The sequence below is a fragment of the Ursus americanus genome, chromosome 21 (genome assembly GCF_024610735.1).
Source record: "Ursus americanus isolate L20-20 chromosome 21, mUrsAme1.1.p, whole genome shotgun sequence".
NCBI lineage: Eukaryota > Metazoa > Chordata > Mammalia > Carnivora > Ursidae > Ursus > Ursus americanus.
Genome location: NC_142147.1, coordinates 28,333,903 through 28,350,356, shown reverse-complemented (window position 1 = coordinate 28,350,356; position 16,454 = coordinate 28,333,903). Strand labels below are relative to the sequence as shown.

Below are 16,454 nucleotides of genomic sequence, written 5' to 3'. Positions count from 1 at the left end.
GCCTTCTCTGATTTCCCTTTCCCTTCCCATTTGATTTGCTTCAGCGGGAAGAGAGGCAGAACATGTCTCCTCACCTTGGGGAGAGTCTTCTCCAGAAGAAATCCGCTTTGGGAGCCTTACCTACAGCGATCCCCGTGAACGGGAACGTGATCAGCATGATAAAAATAAAAGGTAACAGCCTTCCCAGGCGAGAGCTGCAATTTCATAATGCTTAGATTCCCCAAAATCAAGATTCTTGCTGTAAGAGAGGTATGTTAATTAGTTCATTAGGTATCGAGCTTGTTTTTTCTTAAAGGAACTGACAGGAAATCTTTTGAGTTTTATCCAGGCTTCTGGACCCCGCCAATACCCAGCAATTTGATGACTTTAAGAAATGCTATGGAGAAATCCTCTATCGCTGGGGTCTGAGAGAGAAACGAGCTGAGGTGCTGAAGTTTGTCTCCTATCCTCCTGATCCTCACAAAGGGATTGGTGAATACACATTTCTTTCTTTTCCCATTGCTCTGTGAAAGGTCCTATAATGTAGTTTGTCTGTAAACAGAAGACTTGGAGTGAAGTCTTTTATCTTCTCACTTAGGAGCAGAAATTTCTGAAGCATTTTGAGTCTGCTCCAACCTTCCGAAAACCCTTGCATTTCATGACAAGACTACATTTCTCTTCTAAGTTTTATATACAGTACTCAGATATTGATTCGAAGGAGGGGTACTCATTCATATATTTAACTAAGACATATCGAGCTCCTGTGAGGCACAGTGCTGGCACATTCCTTCCCCTCATGGAACTCACAATTAAATAATTATAGGTTGTGATCAGTGTTTATGAACAAACAAAAAGGATGTTGGCGCAGGGAGAGCAGGGAGGGAGAATTTCAGGTGATGTCTGGCCGTGTGCGGGGAAGGCCTTTCTGAGGGTCTGCGGTCGAGGGATGAGAAGCCATCTGTGGCTAGAACACAGTGAGCGGGAAGAGGGGTGCCAAATTAGATTGTAGGATAATTAGGGACTTGCAAGTCATGGTACAGAATTGGGATTGTATTCTGAGTCTGATGGTAAGCTTCAAAGGGTATTAAGAGGTAAGTGACATGCTCTGGTTTCTATTTTGAGAGAATCAGTGGCTGTTACATGGAGAAAGGATTGGAGGAAGGTGGGGTGGAACTTTGAAGACCGTTAGGGTACTCAGAGGAAGGTCGACGGCCTAGTCTCGGACGATTTCAATGGAGGTAGAGGGGTGGATTGGAAGTACTTTTTAGAGGTAGACTCCACATAATATGCTAACAAATTGGATGTGGGATTGAGAGGAAGGGACAGAGCTTAGATGATTCCCAGGTTTCCTGCTTGGGCAAGTGGGTAGGTGGTGGTGCCATGTTCTAAGATAGAAGAGGCTGGAAGAAAATTAAGAAAATTAAAATCTGTTTGGGACAGCCAAAGATGTGTGTGTGCTGCCAGACCGTAAAGTCATGTAGGTGGCCAGATGTGAGTCTGGAGCCCAAAGTGGAGCGTGGGGCGAGAACTAGCAATTTTGAGAATCTTCAGCATGTAGGTGGTACTGGAGCTGTGAGAATGGGTATATTGACCTGGGACCTGGGGGTGGGGAGGAAGAGTACAGGGAGAGCAAGAGCCCACCCACTCCGGGCCTTGAGAGAAGCCAGTACCTGCAACTTGAGTCTACGTGAAGAGCCAGAGACGGACTCAGAAGGAGACACCGGTGAGTTTTGAAGAAAAGCCAGAGTGTGATCTGAAAGGAGCTAAGAGAAGGGTTTTAAAGGGTGATGTGGAAGACCGCCATGGGTGTGTGTGTGTGTCTGAACACACATTGATTTCCTCTCTCTCCCACACATTGACACCCCTCCCCCACCACAAAGCGTCTATCCAGAGCTTTCCTGAAAAGGCATAACCGTGCAAAAAGAATCATGTTGTTGATAGCATTTGGGACCAGGGAGGCATATAGCTTAGTGGTAACTGATTTTACAGGGCCTGAACTGACTGGCAGAAAAACAGTACCACACATGACAGAAGCCCCACCTCCACTCCCCATGGCTCAGGATTTAGCGATGCTTGGCACCTCTGGAAGTGGCACGAAGGTGGGACCAGTCACAGGAGTATTGTTTGATGGCCTTTTTAGGGTCCCCAGGGCTCTGCTCCTAGTGTGCAGAGCAGGTAATGACCCTTCCTCTATCACAACAGAAAATCAGGAATTTTCGTTCTCCAGAGAAGTCAAACAGCTTTCCAGATTGAAAGGGCCCACTAAGCACCTAGTGTGGTGAATGAACAAAGACCCGGGATAAAGAAAGTACCCTGGGAGCTTCCAGAGAGAGAGAGCAGGTCCCATACAGAGGATAAGGAATATGGGCAGCACCACATGTCTCAGGAGTGGTCAACTAGATACTGGAAAGGAGAGGACAATGCAGCAGTGCCTTTGGAATTCTCCAGAAAATGATTTCTAACCTAGAATCCTGCCCCAAACGATCCGTCACAGGTGAAAGTAAATTTTCAGCCTATCCAGGAAGGCAGGAAGTCAGGATGTCAGGATGACGGTAAAGGGAGATGCACGTGGCAGACCCAGAGACAGACCCGTCCAGGTTGGGGTTTTAGGAGCATTGTGTCCAAGAAGAGAAAGTTAGAAAAATAGCTAGTGGATTTCAGTGTCCAGTATATTTATAGAGATTCAGATATTTGAGAGAGGGTTTGCAAGTCAATTATGATAAGCAAACTAAGCCAACAAAAACAAGACGGTTACTAAGAAAAACCAAGCGTGCAAGAAAGGAAGAGTGGTCATGGTGTGTGGCTTGGCTTGAATAACGTTCACCTAGATAGATGATGTAAAAACAGAACGCTGATCTAACCAAGTAGCAATGGAACTGCATGGGGAAGATGAGGGATGGGGTATGTGTGTGGCTAGAGGGATTGGGGAGTGAAAGAAGCTTCCACGGGAAAGTTGAGATAATGCTTAAATGTGGAAATTAAGAATTGGCTTCATAAAGGGGTGTTTGGAGATAGAAGGTAGAAACAAAAAGTTAAATGCGTTGGAAGGATTTCCTCCCGGGAGTGACGGGAGAGGGGGTGGAAGGGAATGCTGGTTTTGTTAATCAGACGTATAGCATTATTTGACTCTTCAAGTTGTATGTATGTAGTTTCAATTAAAAAACCCAAACAAGGGGTGTTGGGCTGGCTCAGTCGGTGGAGCATGTGACTCTCGATCTTGGGGTTGTGAGTTCGAACCCCACGTTGGGTGTAGAGATTACTTAAAATCACTTTAAAAAAAAAAACCAGAGTAATACAGAGATTTAGATATCAAATAACAAGGATTGTTTTAATATGGATTATTTCGGTGTATATACTTGAGGAAACGCAAAGATGCAAAATGCTATTTGGGCGATGTATTTTTCAGAGCATCTAAGTGCATTAAAGTGTATCAGAGAGAGTAATGAAGGCCTGGAGCAATTTGTCATTTAGAATTAGTTTTCAGGAAAATGTACGAATCACAGAGATAGGTAACTGTTACAAGGCGTTCTTACTGACATCAGTTATAAGCGTCATGCCAGGTTCTGTTGGCTATACAAGGAAACGCGGGGTGTGGTTTAGGGGAGGTGGTGTCAGAAAGAATAATCCAGTCAGAGAAGTAAAACAGGAACTCATGAAGACTTAAATGATCCTGAAGAATGAATAGAGTGTCCAAATACCATTACAAACAGTATTGCAAGATTTCAAAGGGGATTAGGAAAGATAGACTCAAACAAAAGCATTAAGTATTTTCATCTTTATTATTTATTACTTTGGAAGAATTAGACTGCTCAAATCTAGCAAACAGCAGATATTGAGAGAAAAATACTACAGGGTTGCCAGGGCTACCGTTAGTCTCCAAATTGCTGGAAAAGCAGCAATTTCCCCTCACACTTAGCACATCTGCAAGGGTCATCCCATATCAGTGGCAAATTTTAGGGATAAAATTCTGTTCATTTAAAGGGTTAGATTTATAGAAAGGGCTCGAGGCTTCATTTTTTTGAGGGGATGGTGCTAGACAGAATATGTTTTTAATAAACCGTCTCCATTACAAGATGATTTTTGATTTTGTTTTTTTTCCATTGTGTTATGTGGCGCTTGGTCATCTTGGTGGCAGAGGCAAGGTGTTTGACCTGCCCCCCAAATCCTGCCTCAGAGGCGTGCGTCTGCTCATCTAAATTTTGTTCAGCCATTTTCTGCTTCTACATTTATTAATTTAACGTCTTGTTTTTTTGGTTGGTTTTATTTACATTTGTGTAATTGATGGTAATTAATACACACAGCTCTTCTGTATGTAGGGCCATATGGTGCTAAGACTTGAGATCTGGCTCCTGCCTGGAGGTTTCATAAAGCCTTAGGAATCATAATTTGATCATTTACGTGCCAGGTGTGTTTTTATTGTCTTTATTAGTTTGTCCATTAGGAACCAGGAGTGATCCATTTTGCCTCTGCTGGGTTTCACCTGCAAAGCCTGTAACTGTGGTCATCTGCTTCCTTCCCTGAGATTCCCCCAGTTTGTCAGTGTTCCTGTAAAAGACACCTTGACAGCTTGTGATTTCACACGAACTCTGCATCCCTTTGTAGCTCCAAATGTGGCAAAAGTTAGTCTGTACACCAGCATGGCCCAAATGTGTGCCTGTCCTTCTCAACTAACGGCCGTTCCATTATGTAGGACAGTGAGAGGCAAGAGAGAAATATTAAAATTATGCTTAGTGACTTAGCGTCTTTGTATTTCCTGTCTTTGTGAATTTATATCCACTTAGAAATTGGCCACATCCCCCCAAATGATTCATTAATTAACTAAATGAAATATTGGTCCAAAGTCTTAATAATGATTTTGGAGGTTACATTTAAGCTGACAGTATGGAGAAACATAGTTACTAATGACATACTGAGTTTTTCAGGGAGATGACATTTTAATAATTTTACCAAGATAGATCTGGAGAATAATTAAGTTTACATTTACAGTTATCTCAAATGTCAAAGAACAGCCCCTTTTTAAAGACGTAATTCAATTTATTGAATGTGCAATTTTTACATTCTTATAATTTTAAAGGTTGAATCTTGTCCAACCAATAAAACCAGTAAAGGAAATTTAAGAAATTTAAACTAATTAGGCTTTTCACAAGAACAAAAGCCAAAGTCTTACCTAACATGAAAAGTTACGCATACATGGACAAGACATGGCTATTTTTCACCAAACTTATCAAACCCATCTAATTTGCCTCAGGATTTACCTGAACTAGGACTATCATAACATTTTTCCTTAGTTACCATGAATTTTAAAAGTCCTTATTGGTACATTTTTGTGACTGCCATTTGTCCTGAGGCAGAGGAACTGGCTCAGGTACAAGAAAGGAGCCTTCCTCTGTTGCAGGAGGTGAAAGGAGAAGAGGAGCAAGTAGGGAAATTTGAAGGCTTGGTGGCTGGAGATTAAGGCTTCTCTTTTTCCAGGGAAGAGGGGAGGCCAGCAGGTGAGAGAGGGGAGCAGGGGCTGTGCAGGAGTGCTCGGGGAGATGGTGCCGCACTGGGAGTCCGTGGGTTGGTCGTCGTGTATTTAGTGAGAAGCGCGTCTGGCCGGTGCGCCTTCCCTCAGGAACGCTGAGGGCAGACATGGCATAGGCAGCTGACAGCACTCATCTGGGCTGGAGGTTCTGCTGGTGGTACCGTGGAGGGTTGGGGATACTTGCAAGAAAGTGATGATAATGTTGGTCTGTGTTACTCAGGCTGGCCCCAGGGGCACCTGTTGCCAGAAAGGGTGAAGACAGGACAGGACGGGCGAGGACCTGGGAGGCCAGGTGTGCACAGGGTTGGGAGTGGGTTTTGAAGGCACGAGGGATGGTGCCAAAAACGGGTCAAGAGAAAGAGTGAGAACCAAGAACAGAAGTCCTGAGGGGACGGGGGTTGGGGGTGTATCCACACTGTCATAGGTGAGGGCAGAGAAGAGGCAAGGATGGTGAAGCCAGGTGGCATTTCCTCAGGGGAGAGGTAATGGTCTTCAGGCAGTAATGGGGCGCGGGTCTGCCTCTCCTGCCCCGGCGCTCCTTGGGACTCCAGACCGAAGCAGCCTTTCCTCCAGAGGCCGGCAGAGGCGGCAGGCTCCAGGCGGGGCCAGGTGCCGAGAGCACTGTCGGAGGAGAGTGCACAGTCATGGGAAGGCCTGTTCCTGGGGTGGCACGCTGGAAGCTGGGCAGGGGAGACAGGGATCCACATAGGCCACCCAGACTCAGGGTCATGCTTGAGGTGCACTGGGATGTGCGGGTGGTGGGGTTAGCCCTCGGGGTCTCTTCCAGGGACCTGGGGACCAGCTGGCCCTGACCGCAGGGTCCTGACTCGGCACATCTTGTGCCTCTTGGTCATCGGTGTACAAGTCAGGAAGACACTGTGACACTGATCAGCTGTTGCTGGATGTCACTGAGTCCTTCAGTTCTGTCAACAAACAGTTGGTGGCCACCTCTATGAGCCAGGCCCCTGCAGCCATTGGCGTAGGAGAGGATGAGACGTAGCCATCACCTGGGCTTTTCACACCAGGCCTCCCAACAGCCAGGCATCTCCTGCACTGACCCCCTGCACCCAGCCTGCAGTGACAGCAGCTTGTCTTTGTAAGACTTAGTGAGATTATGGAAGAAGGAGGTTTAAAAAAAAACCTCTGCTGTTTAAAAAAAAAAGAGAATCATTGTTGTAAAGAATCCCTGCAGGCTCCTAAGATGAAGACATCATTACTCACCATGCCCAGTTTCCTTTTGCAGAACTAATTTCCCATTTGTCTTGTTTCGGCCATCTCCAACTGTCTGCAGAGTTTGGCGTGTACTGCAGCCACTGCCGGAGCGAGGTCCGTGGCACGCAGTGTGCCATCTGCAAAGGCTTCACATTCCAGTGTGCCATCTGCCACGTGGCGGTACGAGGGTCGTCCAATTTCTGCCTGACCTGCGGGCATGGTGGGCATACCAGCCACATGATGGAGTGGTTTCGGACCCAGGAGGTGTGTCCCACCGGGTGTGGATGTCACTGCCTGCTTGAAAGCACGTTCTGAACTTAACAGATGATGGGAGTTGTCGCAAATCCCAGAGGATTCCATAAATGTTGGATGACAAGCTCTCCACCAGGAGGGAGGCTCCAGAAGGCCATTCCCGACTAGACTGGAGCGTGTTCCCCTCAAAGACTGCCACCACACCAGCTATTCCTGAGCCTTTGCTTCTCTTCTGTTTGGCTGTGGATGGCATGGATGTCACCGGGAAGTAGGAGGGCCATCGTGCAGAGCCACATGCCAGGTGGAAGTCTTCTTCAAGAAAAGCCCCTGCCTCCAGAGCCGTGTTTACCTTCAGGGTGTTAACGTTAAACCACTGAACAGCATCCTTTCTGATGCCATTTCAGACCAAGGTCGGATACAAAGGACAGTCTCCTGAGCTGAAGGACAGTGGACATTAACTTAGTTGATCAGTGGGTCTGTGTTATAAGTTGGTACATTTAAATGAACTGATGGATAAGTGGCCTTTAAAAATGATACTTAAATTATAAATACATGATGTACTTAAGGACTTCAAAGCTGTATCTTATGTTTGTTATTTCTCTTCAAGCTGCTCTCCCTTGGCTAATAAAAGTCAGGTAATTGTTTGAAAAAAAAAAAAGGTTGAACAATTTTTTGTGAAATTGTTTTTATTTTGTTTCTAATTGAAGTTAACTCTTTGGGGTAGAACCAGAGTCAGTGCTTAGACTTTCAAAGGAAATGCTGATTTAATCTTGTCATCTGACAGAGAAAATAGAATTTGATATTTTCTTTCCAACTCCAAGAGTCTTTTTTTTTTTTAAGATTTATTTATTTATTTTAGAGAGCGTGGGGTGGGGTGGGTGGGACGGGGAAAGAAGGAGAGAGAATCTTAAGCAGACTCTATGCTGAGCGTGGAGCCTGATGTGGGATTCTATCCCATGAGCCTGAGATCACAACCTGAGCCGAAACCAAGAGTTGGATGCTCAGCTGACTGCACCCCCGCCCCCAGGTGCTCCAAGCCCTAGAGTCTTTTAATCATTTCATTTAGCAAAAGGAAAATTAGATGGCTTCACAACATTGCTTTTCGAGTCTCGCATTGCCACTGAGCAGGTTGTCTGAGTTCCAGTAAGTTCCTTCCACTCTTCATTTGGGCTCTGTCACAGACTCCGTTTTTTTGTTTATCTGCATTCCACATGGCTGTGGTCCACGTGTTTTATTCTTCAGAATGATTTTCAACTCTTCACATATTATATCTGCCAGGAAAAGAGATATCTTTTTGATATTTCTACTGGAATATATATTTGTTTCTTAGAATTTTACAATTCCAAATTGATTAACTTAAGAAATATAAGTACATGTTTCAAAATGTGTTGTACATCACTGCTTTAAACTATAGGTGAGGACCCAGTAATGGATTGTGAAATTGATTTAGTATATAGAAACCAGCATTTAAAAAATGAAATGGAGTAGAAGAGAAATGGTGAGCATGTACCATACGAAGGGTGAATATCATTTTGTGTAACCTGTTATGAGTGCATATCTACACACTCACATACATGTATAATGGATCACAATGTAAATTCATTTCTTACTGAGGATTGTGGGGTCAAGACCCATCCATTACCTACGAGTGATTCATTTTAGACCTAAAGACACTTGCAGATTGAAAGTGAGGGAATGGAGAAACATTTGTCATGCAAATGAATGTCAAAAGAAAGAAGGAGTAGCAACACTTAGACAAACTAGACTTTAAAACAAAGATTGTAACAAGACACAAGGGCACTATATGGGGCACCTGGGTGGCTCGGTTGAGTGACTAACTCTTGATTTCGGCTTGGATCATGATCTCAGGGCCAAGCCCTGCATCAGGCTCCATGCTGAGCATGGAGTTTGCTTGGGATTCTCTCTCTCCATCTCTCTGTGCCCCTCCCCCTGCTCTCTTTCTCTCAAATAAATAGATAAATCTTAAAAAAAAAAAAAGGGCACTGTATAGTAATAAAGGGGACAATTCAACAAGAAGGTATAACAATTATAAATATGTATACACCCAACATGGGAGCACTCAGATACATAAAACAGTAATAACAAACATAGAGGTACTAATCTATGATGATAAAGTAGGGGACTTTAATACCCCTATTATATCGATGGGGACAGGTCACAGAAAATCAGAAGGAAACAGAAAATCAACAAGGAAACAGTGGCTTTGAATAACACACTGGACCAGATGGACTTAACATATATATTCAGAACATTTCATTCTAGAACAACAGAATGCAGATTCTTTTCAAGTGCACGTGGAACATTCTCCAGAATAGATCACATATGAGGCCACAAAACAGGTCTCAACAAATACAAGAAGAATTGAAGTCATACCACACACCTTTTCTGACCACAGAGCTATGAAACTAGAAGTCAACCACAAGAAAAAATCTGGAAAGACCCAAAATACAAGTAGGTTAAATAAGATGCTACTAAACAATGGATGCGTCCATCAGGAAATAGAAGAAATTTAAAAAGTAATTGAAAACAAATGAAAATGAAAACACACTTGTCCCAAACTTTTGGGATGCAGCAAAAGTGATCCTAAGAGGAAAATATATAGCAATACATGCCTAGCTCAAGAAGCAAGAAAAATCTTAAACAACCTAACCTTACAACTAACGGAGCTAGAAAAGAACAACAAACAAAACCTAAAGCCAGCAGAAGGAAGGAAATAATAAAAATTAGAGCAGAAGTAAATGATACGGAAACTAAAAACAACAACAACAAAAACAGATTGATGAAACCAGGAGCTGGTTCTTTGAAAAAATTAATAAAATTGATAAACCTCTAGCCAGACTTATCCAAAAGAAAAGAGAAAGGACCCAAATAATTAGAATCACAAATTAGAAAGGAGAACTAATGAACACCACAGAAATATAAATTATGAAATATATTATGAAAAGCTATATGCCAACAAATTGGACAACCAAGAAGAAATGGGCAAATTCCTAGAAACATATAAATTACCAAAACTGAAACAGGAAGAAACAGAAAACAGACCGATAACTAGTGACAAAATTGAATCCATAATAAAAAAAACTCCAGCAAACAAAAGCCTAGGACTAAGTGGCTTCACAGGCAAGTTCTACCAAACATTTAAAGAAGAGTTAATACCTACTCCTCAAACTATTCCGAAAAATAGAAAAGGAAGGAAAACTTCCAAATTCATTCAATGAGGACAGCATTATCCTGATCCCAAAACTAATAAAGACACCACTAAAAAAGAGTACAGGCCAATATCCCTGATGAATATAGCTGCAAAAATTCTCAATAAAATACTAGCAAACCAAATCCAGCAATACGTTTTAAAAAAATCATTCACTGTGATCAAGTGGGATTTATTTGTGGCTTGCACAGGTGGTTCATTATTTGCAAATCAGTGAATGTGATATACCACACCAGTAAAAGAAAGGATAAGAACCATATGATCATTTCAGTAGATGCATTAAAAGTGTTTGACGAAGTACAACATCCACTCATGATAAAAACGCTCAATAAAGTAAATTTAGAGGGATCATACCTCAACATATAAAGGCTATATATGAAAAACCCACAACTAATATCCTAAATGGAGGGAAACAGAGCTTCTCTTCTATGGTCAGGAATAAGACGGGGATGTCCACTCTCACCACTTTTATTCAACATAGTACTAGAAGTCTTAGTGACAGCAATCAGACAACAAAAAGAAAGGGCATCCAAATCAACAAGAAAGAAGTAAAATTTTCACTATTCGCAGATGATATGATACTATATATAGAAAACCCTAAAGACCCCACCAAAATGCTAGAACTGATAAATGAATTCAGTAAAGTCTCAGATAAAAATCAACATATAGAAATCTATTGTATTTCTATATACCAATAATGAAGCAGCAGAAAGAGAATTAAGGAATCAATCCCATTTACAATTACACCAAAACCAAAATGGTAACCTAGGAATATACCTAATCAAAGAGGTGAAATATCTGTACTCTAAAAACCGTAAAACACTGATGAAAGAAATTCAAGATGCTCTTTCTCATGGCACCTCAGAGGTGGCAGGCTGGCTTCAGGATGAAGCTGAACATCTCTTTTCCAGCTACTGTCTGTGAGAAACTCATTGAAGTGGATGATGAACGCAAACTTCATACATTTTATGAGAAGTATATGACCACAGAAGATGCTGCCGTTGCTCTGGGTGAAGAATGGAAGGGTTATGTGGTCCAAATCAGTGATGGCAGTGACAAACAAGGCTTCCCCATGAAACAGGGTGTCTTGACCCATGGCCGTGGCTGCCTGCTGCTGTGTAAGGAGTATTCCTGCTACAGACCAATGAGGACTAGAGAAAGAAAGCACAAATCTGTTTGGGGTTGCATTGTGGATGCTGTCTCAGTGTTCTCAACTTGGTGATTGTAAAAAAAAAAAGGGGGGGGAACGATATTCCTGGACTCACTGATACTACTGTGCCTCCTTGCCTGGGGCCCAAAAGAACTAACAGAATCCGCAAACTTTTTCAGTCTCTTTAAAGATTATGTCTACCAGTATATTATGAGAAAGCCCCTGAACAAAGAAGGTAGGAAACCTAGAACCAAAGTGCCCAAGATTCAGCATCTTGTTACTCTTCGTGTCCTCTAACACAAACGTCAGCATATTGCTTTGAAGAAACAGCACACTAAGAAAAATAAGGAAGAGGCCGTAGAATATGCTAAATGTTTGGCGAAGAGAATGAAGGAGGCCAAAGAAAAATGCCAGGAACAGATTGCCAAGAGACAGATGCTGTCCTCTCTGAGAGCTTCTTACCTTTAAGTCTGAGTCCAGTCAAAAATGAGATTTTTTTTAAAGAGTAACAAATAAGATCAGACATAAAAAAAAAAAGAAGAGGAAAGAAAAGAAAGAAAGAAAAGAAGAGAAAGAAAAGAAAAAGAAAAATTCAAGATGATGCAAAGCAATGGAAAAACATGCCACATTCATGGATTAGAAGAACCAATACTGTTTAAATGTCTGTACTACTCAAAACAATCTACACGTTTAATGCAATTCCTATCAAAGTACCAACAGCATTCTTCATAGAGCTAGAACAAACAATCCTAAAATTTGTATGGAACCCCAAAGACCCTAAATAGCCAAAGCAATCTTGAAAAAGAAAAGCAAAGCTGGAGGCATCATAATTCCAGACTTCAAGTTATATCACAAGGCTGTAGTAATCAAGACAGTATGGTACCAGCACAAAAATAGACACACAGATCAATGGAACAGAATAGAAAACCCAGAAATGAACCCATAGTTATATGGTCAGTTAACCTTTTACAAAGCAGGAAAGAATATCCAATGGGAGAAAGATAGTCTCTTCAACAAACGGTGTTGGGAAAATTGGATAGCAACTCGCAGAAGAATGAAACTGGACCACTTTATTTTTTTTATGATTTTATCTATTTGAGACATAGAGGAGCACAAGTGGGGGGAAGGGCAGAGGGAGAGGGAGAAACAGACTCCCCGCTGAGCAGGGAGCCTGATGTGGGGCTCGATCCCAGGACCCTGAGATCATGACCTGAGCCAAAGGCAGACACTTAACCAACTGAGCCTACCCAGGTGCCCCTGGACCACTTTCTTACATCACAGACAAAAATAAATTCAAAATGGATTAAAGACCTAAATGTGAGACCTGAAACCATAAAAATCCTAGAAGAGAACACAGGCAGTAAGTTCTTTGACAAGGGCCATCTCAACTTCTTTCTAGATATGTCTCCTGAGGCAAGGGAAACAAAAGCAAAAATAAACTATTGGGATTACATCAAAATTAAAGCTTCTGTGCAGTGATGAAACCATCAACAAAACTAAAAGACATCCTACGGAATGGGAGAAAATATTTGCAAGTGACATATCTGATAAAGGGTTAGTATCCAAAATATATAAAGAGCTTGTAAAACTCACTCCCCAGGGATGCCTGGGTGGCTCATTTGGTTAAGTGACCAACTGTTGATCTCAGCTAGGTCTTGATTTCAGCATTGTGAGTTCAAGCCCCTCATTGGGCTCCATGGCCAATATGGAGTCTACTAAAAACAAACAAACTCAACACCCCAAAAATGAATAATCCAATTAAAAATGGACAGAAGACATGAATAGACATTTTTCCAGAGACATACATACACTTGGCCAACAGACACATGAAAAGATGCTCAAAGACCTCTTATCATCAGGTAAATGCAAATCAAAACTACAATGAGATATCATCTTATACCTGTCAGAATGGCTGAAATCAACAACACAAGAATCAACAGGCGTTGGCGAGGATGTGGAGAAAAGGGAACCCTCTTGTACTGTTGGTGGAATGCAAACTGGTGCAGCCACTGTGGAAACAGTACGGAGGTTTCTCTGTACATTAAAAATAGAACTACCCTACAAGTCCAGCAATCGCACTACTCGATGTTTAACCAAAGAATACAAAAATACTTATTCAAAGGGATCCATGCACCCAGTGTTTATAGAAGCATTATCTACAGTAGCCAAATTATGGAAACAGCCCAGGTGTCCATTGATTGATGAATGGATAAAGATGTGGTGTATATATTCAATGGAATATTACTCAGCCATCAAGAAGAATGAAATCTTGCCATTTGCAATGACATGGATGGAGCTAGAGGGCATTATGCTAAGCAAAATAAGTCAGTGAGAGACAAATGCCATATGATCTCATTCATATGTGGAATTTAAGAAACAAAACCAACAAGCGAAGGGGAAAAATGAGAGGGATTAAGAGGGGGAGAGAGAGTGGCAAATCAAGAAACAGATTCTTAACTATAGAGAACAAACTGGTGGTTACCAGAGGGGAGGTCGATTGGGGGATGAGTTAAATAGATTATGAGGATTAAGGAGTGCACTTGTCATGATGAGTGCTGGGTGATATATGGAAGTGTTGAATAAAAAAAAAAGTGGAGTAGACTTGAACTCTTAGGAAAAAATAAAAATTGAAGTATAGTTGATACACAATATTACATTAGTTTCAAGTGTACAACATAGCGATTCGACAACTTTTTACCTTATGCTATGCTCACCACAAGTATAGCTGCCATCTGTCATCCTACAGGCTATTACAATACCAGTGACTGTATTCTCTACGCTGTGCCTTTTATTTCCATGAGTTACTCATTCCATAACTGAAAGCCTGTACCTCCCACTCCTCTTCACCCGTTTTGCCCATGTCTCCACCCCCCTACTTCTGGCAACAGTCAACATGTTCTCTGTATTTATGGGTCTGTTTCTGCCTTTTTTTTTTTTTTTGGTATGTTTTGTTTTCTAGATTCCTCATCTCATATGGTATTTATCACATCTTCTTTATCCATTCATCTGTGGATGGACAGTTGGTATTATATAAAACATCTTCCATGTCTTGGCTATTGTAAATAGTGCTGCGTAAACATGTATCTTTTCAAGTTAGCATTTTTGTTTTCTTTGGGTAAATACTGAGCAGTGGAATTACTGGATTGCATGTATTTCTATTTTTAATTTTTTAGGGGAACCTCCATACTGTTTTCCACAGTGGCCGTACCAGTATACATTCCCACCAACAGTGCCTGCGGGTTCCTTTTCTTCCACACCCTTCCCAACACTTGTTTCTTATCTTTTTGATTCTAGCTATTCTAACAGGTATAAGGGGATATCTCACTCTAGTTTTGATTCGTATTTCTCTGATGATTAGTGATGTTGAGCATCTTTTCATGTGTCTGCTGGCCATCTGTATGTCTTCTTTGGAAAAATATCTATTCAGGTACTCTGCCCCTTTTTATTTGGATTATTTGGGGTTTTTTGGTGTTGAGTTGTATATGTCTTTATATATTTTGGACGTTAACCCCTTATCAGATACACTATTTGCAGATATCTTCTCCCATTCCATAGGTTACCTTTTCATTTTGCTGATAATTTCCTTTGCTGCACAAAAGCTTTTTATTTGATGTAGTCCCAATAGTTTATTTTTGCTTTTGTTTCCCTTGCTTCAGGAGACATATCTAGAAAAATGTTGTGACAGACAATATCAAATAAATTATTACCAGTGTTTTCTTCTAGGAGTTTTATAGTTTCATGTCCTGCATTTAGGTCTGTAATCCATTTTGATTGTGTGTGTGTGTGTAAGAAAGTTAATCAGTCCACTTTTATCACTATTTTTATTTTTCAGTCAGTCTTTTTAAGCCATTGATCCATTTTTGAAATTGGAGATATGTTACATACTAGTAATAGTGAAAATGCAAATTTAATAGACAACATACTCATTTGATAGACAAGGTGAAATGGCCAGCACAGTCTTTATATGCACATGTGCAAACTCTGAGGATATCATTAAGAACATATAATTAAGAAATGAGATGTTTATTAAAATTGTAGTTAATATCATGTGTCAAATTTGATGAAACATCTACACACAGCAAATTATCCTTTTCCCATCGAGGGCTTGACATGCAGACCAATTGGGAACACCCATGATTTGAGGCTCTTACTTGAGAAATAACTGCTGTAGATGATGGGGAGCCATTGAAGAGAGTTAAATGGGAGAGTGACAGGTCAGGTTTTAATTTGACCATGTGCAAATTAGAGGTGAAGAGATGGTGGAAAGGGACACTGGTTAGAAGTCTATTTCTGTGCCTTAATTAGGACGGCGACAGTGGGAATACAGACACTAAGGCAAAAAGAGATGAAAACCATCTCTTTGGGAAAAACGTATGGTCGACGTCGGTACTGCTTCCCAGAGTGAGAGCAGCTGTTACTAAGAACAAGCACAGGGAGCTTATACTTCCCTGTACCACTATCTTATTGTGTCAGAATTTATTCTTTTTTTTTTTTTTTTGCACTTCATGACTCTATTTTTTGGGTTTTTTTTTCTTTTTAAAATTTTATTTATTTTTATTAATTATTGAGGTATAGTTGACATGCAATGTTATATTAGTTTCAGATGTACAACATAGTGATCTGACAATTCTGAACATTATTCAGTGCTTGCCATGGTAAGTGTAGTTAGCATCTGTCACCATACAATGTTATTACTACTCTATGCTATACCTTTCACCTTTGTGACTTACTTATTTTATAACTGGAAGTTTGTACCTCTTAATCCCCTTCCTCTATTTTACCCGTCTCCCCACCAACCTCCCCTCTGGTAGCCATGAGGTTTTTCAGAATTTATTCTCTTAATCTTTTAATTTTTGGGTCATTGTAGATTCACATACAGTTGTAAGAAATAGTACAAAGTGATCTGGTATACTCATCACCCACTTTCTCCCTATGGCAACATCTTGTGTAATTGTAATAAATATCACAACCAGGAAGTTGACTTTGATACTCTCCATCAACCTTAGTCACCAGTTTTAGATGCCCTCGTGCATGCGTGTGTGTGTTTAGTTCTGTGCAGTATAATCACATGTATATTCATGTATCCACCACCACGGCAGTCAACTATA

At 41.2% G+C, this 16,454-nt stretch overlaps 1 protein-coding gene and 1 pseudogene across 12 annotated transcripts in view; both read left to right on the top strand.

The window, feature by feature from the left end:
* Positions 1-7,646, top strand: part of WDR59 (WD repeat domain 59) — an 80,903-nt gene extending 73,257 nt beyond the window's left edge. For 5 of the 12 annotated variants that reach the window (XM_087870606.1, XM_087870610.1, XM_087870609.1 and 2 more), the window contains 4 exons: positions 45-171; positions 329-471; positions 5,724-5,795; positions 6,795-7,646. In XM_087870606.1, the coding sequence (XP_087726732.1) occupies positions 45-171; positions 329-471; positions 5,724-5,795; positions 6,795-7,030 (578 nt within the window). In that variant the 3' untranslated portion in view covers positions 7,031-7,646. Of the gene's footprint in view, positions 1-44; positions 172-328; positions 472-1,968; positions 6,671-6,794 lie in introns of those variants that run through there. The other 7 variants (XM_087870611.1, XM_045795989.2, XM_087870612.1 and 4 more) reach the window with 5 other exon arrangements.
* A 261-nt stretch (positions 7,647-7,907) lies between these two features.
* Positions 7,908-15,985, top strand: LOC148108241 (small ribosomal subunit protein eS6 pseudogene; annotated as a pseudogene).
* Positions 15,986-16,454: the final 469 nt, after the last annotated feature.